General features: G+C 32.5%; 1 protein-coding gene across 7 annotated transcripts in view; it reads left to right on the plus strand.

Moving 5' to 3' along the window:
- The window catches only part of PHF14 (PHD finger protein 14), a 201,133-nt gene that overhangs the window by 84,855 nt on the left and 97,950 nt on the right, over positions 1-18,328 (plus strand). For 6 of the 7 annotated variants that reach the window (XR_011539053.1, XR_011539051.1, XR_011539052.1 and 3 more), the window contains exons 15-16: positions 6,842-6,892; positions 7,002-7,123. Coding sequence is in view for 3 of the 7 variants with exons in the window: in XM_070615778.1 (XP_070471879.1) it covers positions 6,842-6,892; positions 7,002-7,123 (173 nt within the window). In the remaining 4 variants the exon portion in view is untranslated. Of the gene's footprint in view, positions 1-6,841; positions 6,893-7,001; positions 7,124-7,721; positions 8,493-18,328 lie in introns of those variants that run through there. The other variant, XM_008518946.2, reaches the window with a different exon arrangement.

Raw genomic sequence — 18,328 nt, forward strand, 5'->3', positions numbered from 1 at the left:
TACATTGGAGCATGCTGCCTTGTTCTTTGGACTAGTTGAGGCTACATGACTATCAGGGATATTTTTTGAAGGATTTTCTGCATTGGGTAGAGAGAGGATTATATGAAATAATATTTGATTTTAAGATATGCATGAAATAACCATGATTAAATCCAGATTCCTTTGACCTCTTTATATTGTGAGTCCTTCTTTACGTTTCTAGTCCAGTAGCCGTCTTTATTCTCACAGTTACCCAGCAGCCTAGTTACCCAGCTACCTCTTGCCTTCACTTACAATTCCAGTATCTTATCTGAATCCTATGTTTAGTCATTTTAGTAACGCTTTTGCTACCACCTTGATTCTTTTATCCTCTTGCTAATCTGAACTCTCTTTTTCCATTCCTGCCTGAGGATTGCAAGCATCACAATTTTTTTTAGTTTGTTAGGTATTTTCTCTATTTCCATCTTTAAGATAAATGTAGAGTTTTATATCATTATATTAAGGGTATTAAATATATGACTCACTCTTAAATTTAAGAACAATTTTGATTGTAGTTGAGATTTTGAGAGATCTGAGCAGTATATGGTTTTATTTTTATACTTCACCTTAGTTGCACTCACTATGTTTATAAATAATTATTCATGTAATTATTTCTTTGGTATCCATGACTCCTGGACCCGAACTCCACGTGGACAGGAGCTGTCCTGTTCACCACTGTATGTCCACTACCACAGGGTTTGGTTCACAGTAGGTACTTAGTGACTATATCACAAATGAGTTCTTTCCACCTTCCCTGTGGCTGTGTGTCTGAAGCCAGTGTACTTTGGAAGAGTCTTTCTTCTAGCCTTTTATTGTTAGGAAGGGAATTGCTACCTTTCTCCTTGTATATTAATCATATTTCATTGGTGAAACTATAGAATTACCATAAAGGCAGCCTGGGATACCTCTGTTTAAGTACCTTGTTATTTAGACATTTTCTCTGCATTATTTTTTATGTGAAAACTTTTCACTTGCTTTTAGGCAAAGAAATTACTTTTGAAGAAAATATAAATTAGCTTACCCATGTCTCTTTTGAAGTTGCTTTAAAATTGATGTTTGTACTTTTTGGCATATTTTCTAATAGCTTTAATGTGACTTGAAAGCTTTCATATTTTCTTTACATTCTGTGTCATCTAGCAACTTTTCATCTTTTATACAAGTGCCAAAGGACTTGTTGGGACCTCTCTTTCCAGTAGTCTTTTACACACATGCATCATCTTCTTCTCTCTTTGAAGTTGTCAGATCTTTCTTCCTTTCTCATACATTTTTATTTTGTTTATATATCTACTCTTTTGGAAAATAAATGCAATAAAAAATCAAAGTAGTTTTTAGCGGCTTTGACTAAAACCATATTGTTTTTCAGGATGTACCATTTTTTATAGATCATTATTTTGGAAGTAGACTTAAACACATGGTTAATCTGTTTTTCATCTTACTTAACACTGTAAATCAATAGCCTGTTCCAAGTGGCAGTCTTCATTTGAGAGATAATCAAATGTCCTAGAGTCTGTGTTCATTTTGTTTGTTTTTAAGCTACTTTTATGCGGATGCAAAGTAGTATCCTTTTTAGCAGGGTTACAGCTTAAGTCCTGAGAATTTGAAAATCTGGAATATGTTTTATATGTATATAATTTTTTGATGCTAGTTTAATGGTAATGTAGAAACATTTTGATTCTGCCTTATTGAAATGACTAAAGGTTCCTATGCATTATTTCTGTGTCTTACTTTGTTATCTTTGTACCGTTTTAATTAAATCTGGAAAGAAAGAGTTATGTTTGGCGGCTTTAGATATCAGAGTTATTATTGAGTCTATTGTCAGACTCAAGGTGACCTCAGAAGTACTAAACAGAATATATAACCTCTATCTGTCATATATCCTGAGAAGAAACCTTGGCAAACATTTTTCTGGTGAACTGGACCATAATTAACTCAGCTTGGCTCACATGGAAGAGATCCTCTGTGGGTGTCCTTAGCTGAAGGAATCCTATTCAGAACCCAGAGGTGCCTGCTGTGCTTTTGGCCTCTTGAAAATCTATCATTTTTACTTATTTCCAGGAGTATGAAATAAAGAGAATTAGGAATAGGCAGAGCTTCAGAATTTTACGTATTTTGAATATACCATTATCTATGAGAAGAGTTTTATAGGAACACATTTATTATGTGAAATGTATGTTTTTTATATTTTTAGGTTTGTGGTTATTTTAATTTATAGTGTTAGCCAAATGGGTCATGATTTTCTTTTTATTCTTCCGCGTATTTTCCTATCCCTCTTAATATAAATTAAATTAGATAAAAATACACCCTATAGCCAGTTGACAAGAAGGGAAAACACTCACTTTTGGTGATCACCATTCCATCTGTTGTATGCTGATAACTAGCAGAAACAGATGACAGACACTTTGTTCATACCTTGTTTCTATATATAACATTTTCCTTTTGAATATTTTATGAGCTTTAATATATAATTATTTTAAATATATTGTTTTATAATTGGAAAACAAATACTTAGTTTTTTAGGGGAAATATGTATATATATAAACTTTACATTGAGGCATTTTGAACACCTGTCAGACAGCTGCTGACATTTATTCCTCAGCATCGATCTGAGGATATTTAGCTTGACAGAGGTTTTCAAGGTTTGACTTAATTGTCATAATTAATATTAAGTTTGAAATTTTGCTCATGAATAAACATTTTCTCTTTTTATATATAAATTACATAGGGAGGCTTTCCTTAGATTTCCACTAATCACATGTGGCTTATTTATTAATTGTCATTTGTATAAATGTTGATTTGTCATCAAAAAGATAATGGTTAAATTTAGAGAAAATAGTGTACAAATGAATATGTGAAATGCATCTTCATGATATCAAAGATGTTGAGGCACTGTCTTTTAGTTTTATATTTAGTTCGTTTGTAAAATGAATCATTCTAACCTTGGAAAAATCCTCATGCATCTGACTTAATTGTAAATTAAAATAACCCCAGCTCTAAAGAATTAATTAAAATTTGTTACGTTTTCTAGTTCAAATGAGTGAAGTTATTGAAAGATCTAATTATTTGTTTCAGATGAATAAGCTATTAAGATGATGCTTCGTAGCTAAAAATATTTTTTCTTTTCTAATTTAGATATTTTGTCTCTACTACCATGCCACTCTCTTTGTGATGCTTTTATCACCTCCTGTTTCAAGTAGACAGATAAAGAGCCAGGTGATCTAAACAGCTTGGATTGTCATTGTTCCTTAGGCAAATAAAGTTCTTAAAAAATGGTAAAACAGGGCTGGCCCGGTGGTGCAGCGGTTAAGTGCGCACGTTCTGCTTCAGTGGCCTGAGGTTCTCTGGTTCAGATCCCGGGTGCGGACATGGTACTGCTTGGCAAGCCATGCTGTGGCAGGTGTCCCACATATAAAGAAGTAGAGGAAGATGGGCATGGATGTTAGCTCAGGGCCAGTATTTCTCAGCAAAAAAGAGGAAGATTGGCAGATGTTAGCTCAGGGCTCATCTTCCTCAAAAAAAAAAATGATGAAACAGAAAAAAATAAGAAGGTGTGAAGATTTGGAGCAAGTTTCAAACTTTCATTTACTTTTAGTAGCTTAATAATTGCAAAAGGAAGCACAATGTGGAATTGAACCCTCAACTGATCATTTGAACTTTAAGGTAATTTATCTGTCTTAAGATCTAAAGCACATACTTGTTAAATAAATTATCCCTTCTTCCACATGCTGTTTTCACCCTGCTGCCTTATTTATTTTGTTTCTAAAATAGTGTCAGCCTCTGTGTATATCATGAAGTGACCACTTGGTTATGAATACTTCTATCCATCTAAGTTAGGGCAAGTTCTTTGAAAACTGAAATTTATTGAATCATTTCTCCCTCTTTTTAGCTCCCCTTACGTTTTCTGATTCATTCAGGGATACCATGTTTAAGAGATCTTGTCTGTTGTAATCATAGGCAGTTATGTTGTCATGTTTTCAGTTGCTGCTGCTTCATTCAAACTAGAAAAAAACCCAGAGCTCTTAACATTTTCTTAGTTGAAGGACTTGGTATTGTCAAGAGTTGTGTTTGGATTAAATCTTATGTTTTTTTCCATTGGAAATGTTAGTGATGTGATAAATACTAAAGAAGCTTGCTGTTGTTTACTTTGGTAATGGATGATGCTAGTCATTGTATTGTAAGGGTACCAAAACGGGTAGAATATAGTGTCAACTTGAGATATTGAAGTTTCCTTTCTGTTGGGTATAATTCTCTGGTTTACTTTACTTGTTTTGAAATATAAGAATTTTTCGTTTAGGCATCACAGTGTTACAGTTTATTTAAGTATTCAAGTGAGAGTGAGAGATTTGCTTTCTCGTGATAATTTTGCTCATCTCTATTTGGGATTAAATTATTAATTTTGGATTTGGCATGCAAGAAAAATCACCAAAATGAGAGTTGAGATACCTGGATTTGAGTTTTATTTTTGTCAGTTACCCGCTGTGTGATCATCAAGTCACCTCCTGGGGCTGCTTTTTCAGAGCTTTAAGATGCTATTATTTCATGTTGAGTTGTTACCTTTCTTTTTCTGGCTGGAAATTGTTTATGTTGCTTATGTTTAGTTATTTAAAATTACTGCAGGAATACATCAACAATTACCATTTAGTAATAAATGCATTTAATTTAAAATGCTTGTTTTAGGTAATTGTAAATATACTCATTCATTTTAAAAATAGCACTTCAATAAAAAATATACGTAGTTGTATAAGAAGGAATTTATAAATATAGAGAAATGTAACCATGCCACTGTGTGATAGGATCACTAATTGACATTATGCTTTATGATGCTAATTATAGTATGGATATGAAAAACTTCCAATTGATGGAATCATACCAGATGTTTGAAGATTTAAATTATTAATCAGAAATGGTGAATAACTGTATAGAGTCAAAAGAATTGAAAACAAAATCTTGGAGCATTCATATATATATTTCAAAAATTAATTCAATGATTAGATGATTCAAAAACTAGATGATTCATTTGCTACTTTATTACCTAAAAGATGGGTTGAATGAAGAGAAATATGGAAATGTGTGAAGGCCTTTTCAGCATTCTTAGGTGTTTATAGAACTAAAATGAGTAATTTGAATATTTTCCTGTTAATAAAGGTCATTATTTCCGATCACCTTATTGAAATATCCTATATACATAAATTATGCAAATTGAAAAATAGAATTATTAGAGAAGGGAAGAATAACTTACTCTTTGTCAGTTTTATTATTTGTATTATCTAGTGTAATCATTTATGAGTTTCAGTCTAACGACTTATTATTTATTTCATTAAACAAATTTATTGAGCCTTTATGTAATACGTATTGTATTAATTTATTTGGGTCTAGAAAGGGGAATATGACCAGTTTTGGGATGAATTATGTTGGGGGACAGAAATTGAAGCATAAAGGACAAGAATGTCACAGAAGGGAAAGATGAGTATATAAAGAGCTTAGAACTTGGATAAATGTTGTCAGTATTAAGGACTCTTCTGCACTGATGTTCTCATACTTTAATGTGTGTGTGACTTGGGCATCTTGTTAAAAGGCAGATTCTAATTCAGTATATTGTGGTGAGCATGAGATTCTACATTTCTACCCAACTCCTAGGGGATGCCAGTGCTTATGAGCCGTGGTGGATATTTTAAGGAGCAAGGCTCAGTACTGTTCTTGGGAAGTAAGAATAGATGTAGGGCTTGCATTTAAAGCCTTTTCCTGGATACAGTCTTCTTCTTCCTAATTCCTTCCATAATGTAATTAAAACATACTGATTGGCAGTACAAATATAAATGAATACATAGTCTATAAACTTACTTTTTTTGAATGACTAGTTTAGTCAACTCCTGGTTATGCAGATGAAGATTAAACTGTGCAGTTAGCCATGTTGTTAAATGACAAGGGACTCCATATCATGAAGAATTGAAATGACAGTAGTTTGGGAAAACATCAGTGTATTTATATAGGAAGCAATTCTGTTTAGAATGATTTAATACCTACTCTAACTTGGGAATGTTCTTTGCCATCACCAGTCAGACAAAGTAATTTGTGGAAGTGCTGCCTCCTTTCTCTTCCGGTCTCTAAAGGGCAGTGGTACACACATGGGGATATCAAGTCTACAGAGGCTGTGCTACCTGGGTGAAGACTTTTCACATGTTGGCTGCAAATACTGTTGTACTTATATTAATTTTAAACATTTGGATGTCGTCTTTCAAATGGTAAACGTGTTCTGAAATATAGGTTGTAAATCTTAAGTTTAAAATAAGTCATTTATATTGTATTTAGTTAGTTTTATTTCAACTAGGATTTGGGGACCATCTGAGATTGTTTTTTCCCAATTTTTTTATGGCTGTTAAAAATTGTTTGTTTATGTTACTCAAACGTGTATGCACATATGCATACAAGGGCATGCAATAGATGTAGTATGAGTATAGGTTTAGCATTTCAGCTGTGGAAGTCATATATGATAAGTTATGAAAATTTAAATGCTCTGCCTAAGTCATAATTGTGTGATATATATGAAGTGTTGAAAAAATCCTTCAAACAAATTTTGGAGAACTTATTTTTCCTATCAGATACTTGTGTTATTTGAAAGTAAAGCACTGTAACAAGTATTTAATTTGTCATGTTTTTATTTTCTGGGACATAAATTGTAACAAAGTGCAATAGAGCAATACAGCATTAATTAGAAATACTAATTTTCCAAGTGCTTAACTTAAAGCAGTAACATTTAACAGAGAAAATTTATTTTTATTATTAATTAAACATTAGATATTTTTGTGGATTTTTTTTTTTTTTTTAGAGAACCCGAGGACGAAAACGAAGCTTCATTCCTGAGGAAGAAAAACATGAGGTTGGAATAAGTTAAGCATTTTTACACAGTCTAAAATTTGAGAAACTTTCTTGCTTAAAATTATTTCTGTTTTCCTCATATCTCGATTTTGTTTTCCCTTGTGTGGCAGGAAAGAGTTCCCAGAGAGAGAAGACAAAGGCAGTCTGTGTTACAAAAGAAGCCCAAGGCTGAAGACTTACGAACGGAATGTGCAACTTGCAAGGGAACTGGAGACAATGAAAATCTTGTCAGGTAAGTTGGATCCTGAGACCTTGTCTTCAGGGGATTAAAATTCCATCTTCATCATTTTCTCATCACAGATATAATGGGGAAAAAATCACAGTGTAGGACCTTTCTTAAAATCTTGGTTAGTGGAAGCAGTACTTCAGAAACCGATTTCATCCACTTATTCACCTGCCGCACATGGTTATTCTCTGGATTTGGATGTAATTAAGAGTGATAATCTAGATTTTGAACACAAGAGATTTCATTTTCCCTTGGCAAGAGAAGTTGACGATGCTCTGTATATAGAGGCCACCAAAATAATTTGATCCAAACACTTTGTACTAAGATTATCATGTTTTATGTCATAAAACAATAAAATTACTAAGCTCTGCTGGCATATTATAAAAGTTGAAGTTTATTAGCAGTAATAAGACAGATACTTTTTATGGACGAGAGCTTCATTAGCACTTCCTTACCATTTATCAAAACAAATGTGTTAAATGCTTCTCTCTTATGAAATAAAGAAAGGTGAAAAGATGGCCTAGATAGATTATTTTGGTTTGTTTTTTGTTTGTTTTCTTCTTTGTTTCTTTGTTTTGTTTTGGTACTTTTTTTGTTTTATCAGACATAATGCTAACCAGGAATCTCAGCTGATGTTGTACAGTGGCTATTCCTGAGGGTCCAGACACTACTCATTTTAGCCATTTTCCTCTTTGCTGAGATGAAGAAATTGCTCAAAACGCTGGGTGAGATGGAGGAGTGGGTGGGTGAACAAAAGGAGACCTCGTCTAAAAGAGGGATCACTCTCTCAAAGGACAGTGACACAAGGAACATTTCAGTATGTTAAGGGAACCCTTTCTGATTTCTTTCAAAAATTGTCTTATGATAAAGTCCTATTAAATTAACTGAGACCACAGAAATTAAATGTTTCAAAAAGAATAAGTTGATAAAATATTGTTATGTAATTTTAAACATTTACTTCCAAAATGATGTCATCTATTTGTCATTAAAAATATAATTTCTATTTGTTTTAATTGCTCAAATAAAGGCATATAGTTTTAAATTTGTGAGTTTTTTTTTACACAGTCATTGAAGAATATAAGGAGAAAATAAAAATTCCAGTGAAGAAATACAGAGTGCTTCAACAAAGTTAAGAAAGTTTGTATATTTGGCCAGTGTTTTTTGAAGTAGTTTGTGTAGAAAATCGTGAGCACTCTCCTGGAGGTTAAACTCATTTAAATTTAGGATAAAATAGGTCCAGTATCAGAAGATAGACATGAATAATTTCTGACCACAATAAAATTTTCTGAGTTATGTAAAAAAACAAATCCCAAGCATAAAAATAACATAATGGAGTGCTTAATGCAATAAAAATAAACAAACAAAAAGAAAAAAAGCATAAGAGCAATCTTACATAATGAACAAAAGTTCAATATATAAGAAATTCTCTTGGACTTGAGGGTGGCATTGTGGGGCATGATCAATTTGAAACAGTAATTAAAAACTTAGAGAGCTGGTTAACCTCTTTTTAATTATATGAACCTATATAAATATCCACCCTCATTTCTTTTCTCTAAGATAGTGGCTTGATTCAGGCTTTTTTGCTATAGCAACTATACGTTTTTACTAAGTTTTTATTTACTTATTTTGTTTATTTAGTCATGTATTTGAATGAAAGGACTTAGGAAATAACAATTTTTATCTTAAAACACACTTTATAACAAGAGCATCTCCAACACATCATATTTTAGTTGTCTTTAAAAAAAATAGGTGCCATCTTTCTTCAATTCTTGATAAGATTTTTGAATATTAGCCTTCTCATTTATTTAATTAGTTTCTGTTATAAAACTTTCATTCCTAATTGCATTATTATAACATACCAATGTGTGGGATTTTGTGAAAGTCTTCTGGAAGGTAAAGATATTTTTGTTACTCTAGAAATGATGGATATACAAAGTCTTCTTCCTTGGTTTTGCCTTTTTAAGAAGAAAACATCACAGATTTTCTGCAAAGGTTTTAAAGAGGTAATGAAGAGGGAGTTTAAATGTTTTATAAATATTATATATTAATGTTTTTGAGGACAAAATAAACTGACTATAAAGCAATGCCATAAAGTGTTTTATGGTTATGTGTGAATGTTCTATAAAAAATATATATACACATTCAATTTAAGCACTGTTGCACTTGGATTAAAGAATTTATTTTACATGGAATTTCATATGTTTAAAAAGGTGATCTTAAAAGCTAATATCTGCCATTTCCCCTAACATCTCTTTTATTTTGTAATTGACACCATTGTTCTTTGCAGATCCCCCCAAAAAGTCCACACTTTTATGATTAAGTTGCATCTTAGATATTATGTACACATGCTGTTTTTTTTAACTTTAATTTTAAGACATTTTAAATTGGACTTCATTTTCCCTAAAGATATATTTCAGTGCTTGGTCAGAGACACATTATACCTATTATGTATGTCTATTGGGTTCTCTTATAAAATTAGACTTCCTGGGTCATAATTTAATTGATCATCTTCTACTGAATGTATTGCCTTTATTTTCTCAAGTTCCTTTGCACCGATGCGCTTGACTCACTAGAACCTGCTGTTTAGCAGCCTTGACTTTGAAACCACACTTCCCTATGTAATTCAGGCTGTGTGAATTCTTTCTTAATTATTTTCCTTTATTTATATATGTGTATATGTGAACTTACATGTATAATTTTTTAATGTCATTGGGAAATTGCGTTCAGTTTATCAGTTAACTGTAATAGTAGGTTCCAGCTGTTGTTTTCTGTTTTGCCTCTAAGTTTTTCTCAGGTCTGTGCCGAGTAATTCAGCACTTCTGTCTCAGTTGTTCCTTGTATTATTCATGATCAAAATCATACTGTGCTCCCTTAGGGACTTTGTGAATAATTGCTGAATGGATAGTAAATTCTTTTCTGTGTAAAATAGTAGAGTAGTGGTATTATTTATTAATACAAAGGATATATATATGTGGGCTCTGAAATACGGGTTCCAATTGGTCAGTATGTTCCAGTAATAATAAATGCTTATTTTTTACCTTTCAGAGAATGTGCATGTACTGTTTTTGTGTATATTGCTTCTAGAATATGGAGGACAAAAATTTGAATTTCTTGAAACACGTTCTCTAAAATGATTAGGGTGAACTATTTCTCCTAGACATGGGAAATACGAAAATTATTAAGGTCTTAAAGAGAAAGATGGTTTACAGTATCTTATGGGTTTTTTTTTTTAAAGATTTCGTTTTTTTCCTTTTTCTCCCCAAAGCACCCCCCGTACATAGTTGTATATTCTTCGTTGTGGGTCCTTCTAGTTGTGGTGTGTGGGATGCTGCCTCAGCGTGGTTTGATGAGCAGTGCTATGTCTGCACCCAGGATTTGAACCAACGAAATACTGGGCCGCCTGCAGCGGAGTGCGCAAACTTAATCACTCGGCCACGGGGCCAGCCCCTTCTTATGGGTTTTTTAAAAAATAGTGCTTTCTTTTTTGCCATCTACTTTTTAAATTTAATTAAAAATTACCTTGGAAGTTTCCAATTAAAAATATATTCCTTTATGTTATTTAGTACAGTTAAATGCTAAGCCAAAGTGAAACTGTCTTGGAATTGTGAGGTCTTTTTTTTTTTAGGTATTTATCTCTTTGTGATGAACATTTTTTGTTGGAAGTAATTATGGCCCCACTTAGTGATATCTTATTTGTTTTTGTTTACACCATTCCTGGCACATTTAATACTCAATAAATGCTTTATAAATGAATGACTACATAAGTAATGACTGATTATTCTTCTCTGAATTAATAATAACTTTCACTATTATAATTTATTCCTAAAACAAATTGGTTACGAAATATAAGTATTTGATGAAGATGTTTAAAAAGCGTAACAAAGGAGGATTGCTTTTATGTCCCTAAAGAATAGTGGATGAATTTTTTCTGTGTAGTAGGTAAGGAAATAGGAACCATAGATTGGAGATTAGTTAGTTGATGCATCTGTGTAAAAGTAGGAATGAAATGATTCCTCTCCTTGAACATATTTGATTTTCAAAAGATAGATTTTAGAGGTAGGTGGACCTTTCTTCTCTGTAAGTCTTTATGAAGCTATCAAATTAGGAATAATACCAAACTTTTAGACCTCAAATTTTTTCTTAATTGTGTAAACTCAATGTTGTGGCCATTACTCAGAAACATTGAGGGTAGGAAATGATCTATGAAGCTATTTTATTTTTATAGCTAAGTCTACACTATTAAGTGCTTGCTATATTCTCCTCTTTATTTGAGTATATGACGAATTACATAGGTATTGAACCATTTTGGTTACAAAATGAGGATGTCTATTTGGTCTCTTAACAATGTTGTTGGTACTTTTATTTATTTCACATTTTAAATATCTGGCTTCCGATTGCTTCCCCCAACACTAAATTTGATTGAATCACAAGTTATTAGGTGTACCAGGAAGAATTCATATTTATAAGATTTTTATTTCAAATATTAGTCTCCTTGATCATTCAGATTTTTAATTTTTAATTATCTTTTCTGTTCTAACTAGTATGGAGGCTGTGTTCTACTGTATTCTAAAGGATTGTTTCCAAAGCTCGAATTTCTAGTATTTCTTTCAGTTATGTATGGTAAAATGTGTCCTCTTAGGTCACCCTGACAGGCTGTGTAATATAACTCTTTCTTCAAGGGTGGCTGCTCTTATCTCTGGTATATGTTTTACTTGGCTTTTCTCCCTTGAAAGTATAACCATCTTGAAGGCAAGGTCTGTTGTACTTCTTGTATAGTTCTGTGTTCTTGCTCCAAGTGACTGAACAAAGAGCTCCCCCGTGGTGGTTAGTGGCTTACACACTTCATAGGATGTTGCCTTAAGGAATCATTCGCAAGTTATTAAAGCTTTCTAATTTTTATGTTAAATGTAATATAAAAGGCAAAGATAAAGTAGCATATCAAGATGTCTTAGAAGACATATGGACTTTCTGTAACTCGTAGCCTGAAGAAATCTGCCTGTCTTAACAGGGTTGCTTCCCTTAACACATCAAAAGGGAAGAAAAGTCTGGCATTCTAAATCCACATCGAGGAAGCATTAGGAATTATTTGAAAATTTAAACAAAGAGTATAATTATGACCTCTCTGAAACTTTTTCTTAGTTTTTAACTGTTCCTTTTCTTTTTTACATATACTTTATTTTTTTATAACTGTTGTAGAAACAGCTACTTTTCAAGGAAATTCTGATATGATTACCAAACAATAACATCATCTAATTCTTAAGTAAAATTAAAATTCAATAAAATTGTGAATACCTGTTTCTGCCACATTCTGGGGTGTTTAACATATTTATGTCCCTATTTTGAGAAAATATTTATAAATTTCCATTTTGTTTAGTACACAGTTGATGTTTGAGGTTTTTGATACCTTTAAAAAAGAAAACACCTTAAGGTCTCCTTTAGTTTTGAAAGTTTAATTTACTGTTTTTGCAAACCTGTTGTTTAATTGCATTAACTTTAAAAGAGCCACTTAATTGAAGCAGCTTAGTACCAGAGGTAAACCTATGAGAATGCCAGTATTTAATTTATGAATCATGTTAGAATTTATAAAGAAGTCAGCCTGAGCATTGATTAACAAAGATATTTTTCTATCCTTTTCATAAAAGATAAGTAGGAAAAAAAGAGCAAATATTACAAGCATTTAAAGTTTTATAATATATCATCCTTGATGATATGTTTTTTAAAATAGATATTTTGAGGAAATACAATGTTAATAATTTGGATGTAGACAACAAAAAATTAAAAGTCAAGTGAGAAAATGGCTGTCCCTAAATAGAAACCTAATCATATGTGCTTTGTTTTAGTGTTTTTAAATCCAGACTGTAAACTACATAAACAATAGTTCAACTTTCCTAAAGTTGTAAATTCTGAAGTAATGATGAACAAGCTGAAACAGTTTCATGGAAATATTGTTTTCATTTATTTATTAAAATTTATTTATAAGCTATCTTGTCCAATAGTTCTCTAACTTTTGGATTTCGGGGCAATATCTATACCTATTTGCTCAAGCTTCTTAGAATATGTAAGAAGTAGTTTCAGAATTACCAACCCAAACCACTGCAAAAAGTAACTCTACTGAGTTCAGTAGTTGTGTGTGTGTGTGTGTGTGTGTGGTAAAAGTTACATAAAATGGAATGCATAAATGTTAAGTGAATAAATTGGTGAATTTTAACAAAAGCATGCACACGTATGTCACTGGTTTTTATCAAGAAATAGAATATTTTTATTGCTCCCAAAAAGCTGTGCCCTTTCCCAGTCAGACCTTCTTTGAAAGGCAACCACTTTTCTGTTTTTCACGGTAGTTAGTTTTGACTCTTGAAGAATTTCATATAAATCGCATGTTTAGTTTTTTTTTGGTGTCAGCTATTTTGATAGATGTGTGAGGGAATCCCCCCACTTTGGTTTTAATTTGCCATTACCCCGATGTGTAATGACGTTCAGCACATTTTCATGCGTTCATTGGTTTATTTGTATATCTTCCTTTGTGAACTATTTCTTTTGCCCATGTTTTAAAAAATTGAGTTGTTTGTTTAGTATTGAGTTATAGGAGTTTGTAATATATTCTGGATGTAAGTATTTTTACAAATATATGGTTTTTAAACATATTCTCCTTATCTGTGGCTTGCCTATTCATTTTCTTAGTGGTGTCATTTAAAGAACAGAAGTTACTAATTTTGCTGAAGTCCAGTGTAGCAACGTTTTCTTTTATGATTATTGCTTTTGTCTCCTACTTAAGAATTCTTTGCCTAGGTCTAGGTCACAAAGATGATATTCTTTGTTTTCTTCTAGAAGCTTTATAATTTTGACTTTTATGTTGAGATATGTGATCCATCTGAAATTAATTTTTGTTTGTGGTCTCAGGTAGAGTGAAGAAAGGTTTGTTTATCCCATGTGGGTTTTCAGTTTTCCAGCACCATTTGTTGAAAATACTTATCTGTCCACATTAAGTTGTTTTGGTGCCACAGTTAAAAATCAGTTGACTTTTTAAATGTGGGTCTATTTCTGAACTTTGTATTCTATTCCATTAAGCTATGTATTTATTCCTATTCTAGTACCAATTGTCTTGATTATTGAAACCTTGTGGTAAGCTCTTTTCTTTTTCCAGATCCTTTGCATTTTCTTATAAGTGTTAGAAACAGCTTGTCTATTTTCATTAAAAAAAAGAAAGACTGGATATGAAATGAAAAAAAGTACAGACAGCAACAACAACAACAAAAATAGATAAGTTGGACTTCATTCAAAATTAAAACTTTTTTGTCTCAAGGGACACTATCAACAGAGTGAGAAGGCAACCCGCAAAATGGGAGAGAATATTTGCAGGTCATATATCTCATAAGGGTTTGGTATCAACTAAAACTAACTAACTAAAACTCATCATCAGCAACAACAAAAAACCTGATTAAAAATGAGTGAAGGACTTGAATAGACATTTCTCTAAAGAAGATATACAAATGGCTGATGACCACATGAAAAGACACCCTACATAATCATTAGGGAAGTTCAGATCAAAACCACGATGAGACACCATTTTAAAACTATTAGAATGAGTATTATAAAAAGAACAGAAAATAACAAATGTTGGTGAGGATGTGGAGAAATTGGAACCCATGTGCACTGTCAGAATATAAAATGGTGCATCTAGTATGAAAAACAGTATGTCGATTCCTCAAAAAATTAAAAATGGAATTATCATATGACCCAGAAATTCCACTTCTGGGTTTATACCAAAAAGAATTGAAACAAGGAGGGACTTGAAGAGATATTGTTCATCCACATTCATAGCAGCATTATTGACAGTAGCCAAAAGGTGGAAGTACTCCACGTGTCTATTGATGGATGGATGGATAAACAAAACGTGGTATATACATACAGTGGAATATTATTCAGCCTTTAAAAAGAAAGAAATTCTGACACATGCTATAACATGGATGAACCTTGAATACCTTACGCCGAGTGAAATAAGCCAGTCACACAAGGACAGATATTGTATGATTCCACTTAAATGAGGTACTTAGAGTTAGGCGATCTCAGCTAGTCCATGCTTATCACTTGCCAGTTCTTTAATTTTAGGCAGATCACTTAATCGCTATGGATCTCAGTTTTCTATTTTAGCAGAGGACCTTAGGCTATATCATCTCTGAGGTCTAAAACACTATTTCTGATATTCTTCCAAGTTCCCAAATCCATGCTGCATGTTTACATTTTGTCATAGGCTCTCCTATAAACATACTCTCAGTAGAATCTCTTTCTAGGCTACTCTGTAACTATGTGGAATGTGATTATTTTTCTTGATTAAGTCTCTTAGAGTGGAAGCAGTTTGCTTGTTGCCTTCTGATTTAGCTAAAAAGCAGTAGAAAATAAGTCGATTCAAAATGCCTAATTCCTTTGATAAATAGGAATTTTTTGTTAAAAAAAACTATATTGTGATCTAATTTTCATATGATAAAAATTCAGCCATTATAAGTGTAGAGTGTAGTGATTTTAGTAAATTTGTAAGAGTTGTTCAGCCATCACTACAATCCAATTTTAGAGTTTTTCCGTCACTTCAAAAAGTGCTGTGCCTGTTTCCTGTCAGTCCTAGCTCCCACTCTCAGCCCTAAGCAACCACTGCAAATGTTCCCTTGTCACTGGTTCCTCATATCCTATTCCTTTCATGACTAACTTCTTTCATCTTAGTATTACTATTATACATGTTTCTGCTTATGTATAAATTAGATTATTTTTCAAAAAATTTTTTTTGGTGCACTAAAGGCAGCAAAGATTCTTTCCTGGACCAGACTTTAGTGAGGTTCCCGAACTTTCTCCTAGGCTTATCTGTGCACTTCCTTGTAAAATCCAGTTTTAACAAGAACCCTACTAAGTCAATTTAACCAGAACCCTCCACCCTTGATATCTGATCACCCTCCGTATCTGATCAGGCTGCTCATCCTCCACCACTCCCCAGGTGAGGTCTGATCACCCTGGCCTTTCTTAAGCAGGAATCTTGTTAGGTTGGTTTAGCCAGAACCCCCTTACCTCTGATGTTCTTTCCTCTTCGTAATTTTCTATCCGCTCATCCCCACCCTGTTCCTTGGCTGTAACTTCCCATTTACCCATGCTGTCTTCAGAGTTGAGCCAATCTCTCTCCCCCACTGTAAAATCCCATTGCAGCGGTCTTTAGATCTATCATGATGGTCATATATAAAGTCTGCCTTACCATCTTTAACAAGTATCATTGAATACTTTTTCTTTAAAAAAGGAGCTTCCAATTAAAGAAATACTAAAGCGAATCTTGAAACATGAAAAAATTTTCCCATTTTATTCCTTCTTCAGCTCGATGTTTTTAACATTGGATATTTTAAAAAGAAGCCTGCTAGATTTATGTGAAAGCCTAAATTTTATTAAATTTTAAAGCCTTTCTATAATTTAGGAGATAGTATTGTTTAATGAATGATTAAGTGTGAGGATATATATCCATTCAACTGGGTTTGAAACCTGTTTCTGTTATTTGTGAATTCTGCCTTTATCTTTCGTGTGGCTTTGTTTCCTTATCTGTAACATAGTAATAGTCAATAACTTGTTGGAGGATTGAATAGGTAAATACAAGTAAAGGGCTTGGCACAGTAGTTAGGGAATTGTAAATGCTCCCTATATACAAACAACAACAGTTGTAATAAAACACTTATGTAGTGCTTAGAATGTACCAGATGCCTTAGATATGCATATTAAATGATTTAATGCTTACAACTACCCTATGAGGTAAGTAGTAGTATTATCCCCATTGAATTGATGAGGAAACTAAGGCATAGAGAGCTTAAGTAGCTTCCCAAAAGTTCCATAGCTAGAAAGCAGTGGAACTGATACTCAAATTCAGGCTGTCTGGCTCCAGAGCCTATGCTCTTAACCCTATGCAGCCTCAACATAATTTACATTTTAGCTCCCTTGGGATAAAACTTGCCTTTGATAAATGTTATTTGTTGTAGGCGAAATGATGACATCCCTTTCAAGATCATATCTGATGTTTTGTTTTCTTATTTTATGGTTTTCAAGACTATATTTGATGTTCTTTGAGACTTCAGTGCTATAATCTTTATTCTAACTATGCTATTTGATAATCTTTGATATTAAAAAGATTTATTAAAATGTACTACTTTCCTTTTTAACTTTAGATGTTATTGAATTATTTTTTATTTATATTTTACACTAAATGAGGATCATAGCACTGATAATGAAACTGACCTTTGTAGAAGTTTGTCTCTGGGATAGTTGTTTTTAAGGAGATACACTTTGTCTTTTTGGGGGGGCAAGATTACGTCTCTTTCAGATAATTTTAAGATATGTTAATATCTAAAGGGTGTATGAATATAATATGTTTGTATTTATGTTATATATATACACATATTAAAATGGCATGTGTACATATTTAATTCATACATATAATACATACATTTAGTGCCATATATATTAACTGAAGTGTTTGTGAAAATCTGTGATGCCGTCTATATTTTCACTTTTTTGGTCGGTAGTCCTTTTAATTGTGGTCGTCTATTTACTAGATGCTTTGGTAGTCCCTCTGTCTTGTCTCTGAACAACAACACACATCATTGCTCTAATTATAGGCTCAAATCTCTGAATATACAGGCACAATGATGTGAAATTTTAATGAGGTAAGTATTTGTATTAACTACTAGTTGTGCAAAAAAAGAAAAAAGATCACAAGTGCAGTATATTTGCATTTTGGGAATTAAATTTGGAAAACAGATATACCTTGCATGTAGTCAGCATCTTGATTACTTATGATCTGAGGTCTTGTGTTTTGTGGGGAGAATAAGGGTCATTTAAATGAGTGGAACAGTACAAGATCATGGACAAACAATTGCAGTCCTTTGAAATTTAGTATGCTTGGCGAGAACATTGTCATTTCAGAATCTTCATAAAATAAATGTCAGTTTGTTCTCAGTTGAGGAGGTTTGCATCATTAGGTTGATTCTTTCTTCAGCGTACCTGAAACTGATACTTAAATCTCAGAAATACATAACTTCAGAATTACATAGCCTTAGAGTGATCTTGTTTGGGTATTAAAATGTGTGTTTGTGTGTGTGTGTTTGTGTGTGTATGTGTATTTTAGTTAACACTGGTATTTAAACAGAAATACTTTCCCATTTCTATTTTATGAGTAAGGATACAGAAGAGATG

The sequence above is a fragment of the Equus przewalskii genome, chromosome 4 (genome assembly GCF_037783145.1).
Source record: "Equus przewalskii isolate Varuska chromosome 4, EquPr2, whole genome shotgun sequence".
NCBI lineage: Eukaryota > Metazoa > Chordata > Mammalia > Perissodactyla > Equidae > Equus > Equus przewalskii.